The sequence below is a fragment of the Ovis canadensis genome, chromosome 2 (assembly GCF_042477335.2).
Source record: "Ovis canadensis isolate MfBH-ARS-UI-01 breed Bighorn chromosome 2, ARS-UI_OviCan_v2, whole genome shotgun sequence".
NCBI lineage: Eukaryota > Metazoa > Chordata > Mammalia > Artiodactyla > Bovidae > Ovis > Ovis canadensis.
In genome coordinates, this window is record NC_091246.1 from 191,675,001 (window position 1) to 191,678,498 (window position 3,498).

General features: G+C 54.4%; 1 protein-coding gene across 2 annotated transcripts in view; it reads left to right on the forward strand.

The window, feature by feature from the left end:
- GLI2 (GLI family zinc finger 2) overlaps nucleotides 1–3,265 on the forward strand; it is a 261,304-nt gene extending 258,039 nt beyond the window's left edge. For both annotated transcript variants that reach the window (XM_069574446.1, XM_069574447.1), the window contains one exon: nucleotides 1–3,265. This exon is cut by the window's left edge and continues 975 nt beyond it. In XM_069574446.1, the coding sequence (XP_069430547.1) occupies nucleotides 1–1,448 (1,448 nt within the window). In that variant the 3' untranslated portion in view covers nucleotides 1,449–3,265.
- Nucleotides 3,266–3,498: the final 233 nt, after the last annotated feature.

Below are 3,498 nucleotides of genomic sequence, written 5' to 3' on the forward strand. Positions count from 1 at the left end.
CCTGCTTCTCTGAGAACCCTAAACTGCCCAGCCCCGGGCTGCACGGCCACCGCACCATAGCAGCTGCAGACTCGAACGTGGGCCCCTCCGCCCCGGTGCTGGGAGGCTGCCCACTGGGCTACGGGGCCCCCTCCAGCCTGAGCAAGAACAGCATGCCTGTGCAGTGGAACGAAGTGAGCTCAGGCACTGTGGATGCACTGGCCAGCCAGGTGAAGCCTCTGCCCTTCCCACAGGGCAACCTAGCTGTGGTACCACAGAAGCCAGCCTTCGGCCAGTACCCAGGATACAATCCACAGGGCCTGCAGGCGAGCCCCGGGGGCCTAGACAGCTCACAGCTGCACCTACAGCCCTACAGTGGAGCCTCATCCACACCCAGGGCAAATTATACACAGCAGCTGCGGCAGCCAGGGGCTGGCAGCCAGTGTCCCAACGTGACTGCTGCAGTGAACCCCCACCCCGGCTACAGCCAAGCCCACCCCCAGCTGAGCACCATGGGTGGGACCCTGAACCAGTTCCCCTCCTCTTGCAGCAGCATGTCAACCAAGCCAGGCCACCTGGGGCTCCCCCAGCAAATGGAAGTTGCTCCTGACCCCACCATGATGGGCAACAGCCACAGGGAGCTCGGCATGCCCAATTCCAGCCTGGCTGGGATGCCACCACCTCACCCAGCCCAGAACTACCCACAGCAGAGTCATCACCTTGTGACCACCATGAGCCAGGAGGGCTACCACCAAGGCCCCAACCTGGTGCCTTCCCACCAACCTAGTTTCATGGAGCCCCAGCAGGGCACAATGGGGGCAGCCGGATCTAGCTTTGGCCTAATGCAACCCCGGCCACCCCCAGAGCCTGGCCCTGCCGCCCGCCACCGCGGGGTACGTGCTGGGCAGCAGCTGGCCTATGCCAGGGCAACTGGCCATGCCATGGCTGCTATGTCAGCCAACCAGGAGATGGCAGAGTCTATACCCAAGGGAACAATGGGCAGCATGTTGTCCCTACCCCCCCAGCCACCCCCGCAGGACACAGGTGGGACCCAGGACCACAGCATGCTCTACTACTACGGCCAGATCCACATGTACGAGCAGAATGGAGGCCCTGAGAACCAGGCCGGCTGCCAAGCCCTGCGACCCCAGCCAACACAGCCCCAGGCCCTGCCCTCGCCAGGGGTCAACCAGGTGTCCAGCACTGTGGACTCCCAGCTACTTGAGGCACCCCAGATTGATTTTGATGCCATCATGGATGACAGTGATCACTCCAGCTTGCTTTCTGGCGCCCTGAGCCCCAGCCTCCTCCACGGCCTCTCCCAGAGCTCCTCCCGCCTCACCACCCCACGCGGCTCCCTGACTCTGCCCTCCATCCCCGCCGGTATCAGCAACATGGCCGTGGGGGACATGAGCTCCATGCTCACCAGCCTGGCCGAGGAGAGCAAGTTCTTGAACATGATGACCTAAGGCCCCGGCCCCTGGCACTGAGCAGACTTGGAGGGACCATCGCTTCCCAGGGCACGGTGCTTTTGTGTTTTACCTTTTTCCCCAAAAAGTATTAAATAGGTCTGAGGGAGTTTGGCCAGTGGCTGGTTCAGCCACAGATGCTTTAAGGGCAGGTTTATGTGCATCCCGTCTGGTCTTCCTTCAGATAGTCTTTTGGAACTCTCAAAAGTCTCCGCGGAAAAGGCAAGGCAGGGATACAGAACTCGTTTACACAGTGCTTCACAGCCTCTGGTGTTTATGGGAGTGTTCTGGCTTTGTCACCTCTGTCATTTGGCTAACGAGGGATAACATTGGCCCAGGGCATTCCAAGCACACATGGAAAGAGGTGAGAGGAACCACATTTGGATTTGGATCATCCAAAAGCCATACCAGATATTCTAATCCAGGAAGATAAGTTTCTTGCTCCGGTGCCTGCAAGGTAAAGGGATTCCTGGCCCGTGGGAATTCTTCTGTGAAACTTAATTGTTGAAGCCTCTGACATCCCTTGCTGTGGAGGGGGAAATTTATTTTTTTTACCTGGATGGTTTGGAAGCACATCCTTATTATGTGTTTGGTAGAGCTGCTGTCTCTACCCTGCAAAGCCAAGTTTGTGGCTGGCTGACTGTCCAAGTATATATGGATGAGTAAAGTATGAAAACATTGCCCAGAAAAGGAAATAAAACAGTGTAATACTCAGGGCAAGCCCAGAAGCTGCCCAGGCCTCTCCAGACCATGTTTACAATGTTCATGCATGTAGAATGTAGCCCTTCCTGAAAAGAACACATTTCTAAATACCTCGGGGCTGCTGGAGCTGCTGGGGGTTAGGGATGGACCAAGGTGAGCTGAAATGTGTGATGAGGGGGGCCTGGGTAAAGAAAGCACACTGGGGGCCCAGCCTCAGGCTGCCCTGGAGGTCTCCCAGTTGGAAGAGGAAGTCACATGTTTACCCAACCCTATTTCTCCAATGCACTGTCCACCCACCTTATGGTGGAGAACTGTGTGGCTTGATGGCAGCCTTTGCCCACATCCCTCCAGGCCATGCTGTCCACTCACCAGCGGCCCCCCTGACTGACCCCACGCTACAACGTGCAGTCCTGGTATCTTCTGGTCTCCCTTCCCTCCGCCCACCTGTTCATTTCACAGACAGCAGTGATATGCATGGCATTTTGGGCAGGGGTGGGGTTGTGAAAGGGTTGATTCTTGGGACTCTGAGGGACCATCTCTGAATTTTCCTGTTCAGTGTTGACCAAGCCCCACCTGGAAATGGAATTTGGAACTGGCATCAGAAGACATTGTTCCCGAACATATGGGAGGGTGAATGGATGCATCCTCCCCACCACACACGTTCACAAACACCCCACACCTTTCTCATGCTGGACTTGTGGCAACCTTGCTGAATCCACCTGCATCACTATGAACTTGACACTGACTATGAGCCTGGCTTCAACCAGAACGTGGCCAAAACCTCACCTGGGACTCTACACCCCAGAGCAGCAAGTGCTTTGTCAGGGTTCAAAGACAAGGTCAAGTTCGAATGACAGCCCTGAGACACCTCCAAGGGTCTGTGCTCTGTGTGGTGCATGTTCTTTCCCTGGGCTAGTATTTCACTGGCCGTTCCCTGTTTGTATATAATCTGTACAGAAAACAGCATCCCTGAAAATACTGTAGGTGCATCATCCGGTCAGATTTATATCTCCAAAACATTTTTAGCTTTTTCTACATGCTATGAATTGAGATGACATACTCAACTTGTAAATAAGTTGTTTTTTGTACATTAAAAAAAAGTAATTTTTTCATAATTTATTTGGTCTATCTGCTTCTTCCTTGACATTAGTTAATGAAAACCTAGGCAGTAAATTCAGTGCATTTGAACAGAAATGAGGCTGTATTTTTTTTTCTCAGCAGCATCAAAATTGACTGTTCCGCCTTCGCCAGGAAATGTTTAACGCTGGGGCATTTACTGGCTGTTTATCTGTTGTCTCAGGGTGGGAGCGGGGGAGGGGGGGTGGTGAGCAGGATTTGACGTTGTAGA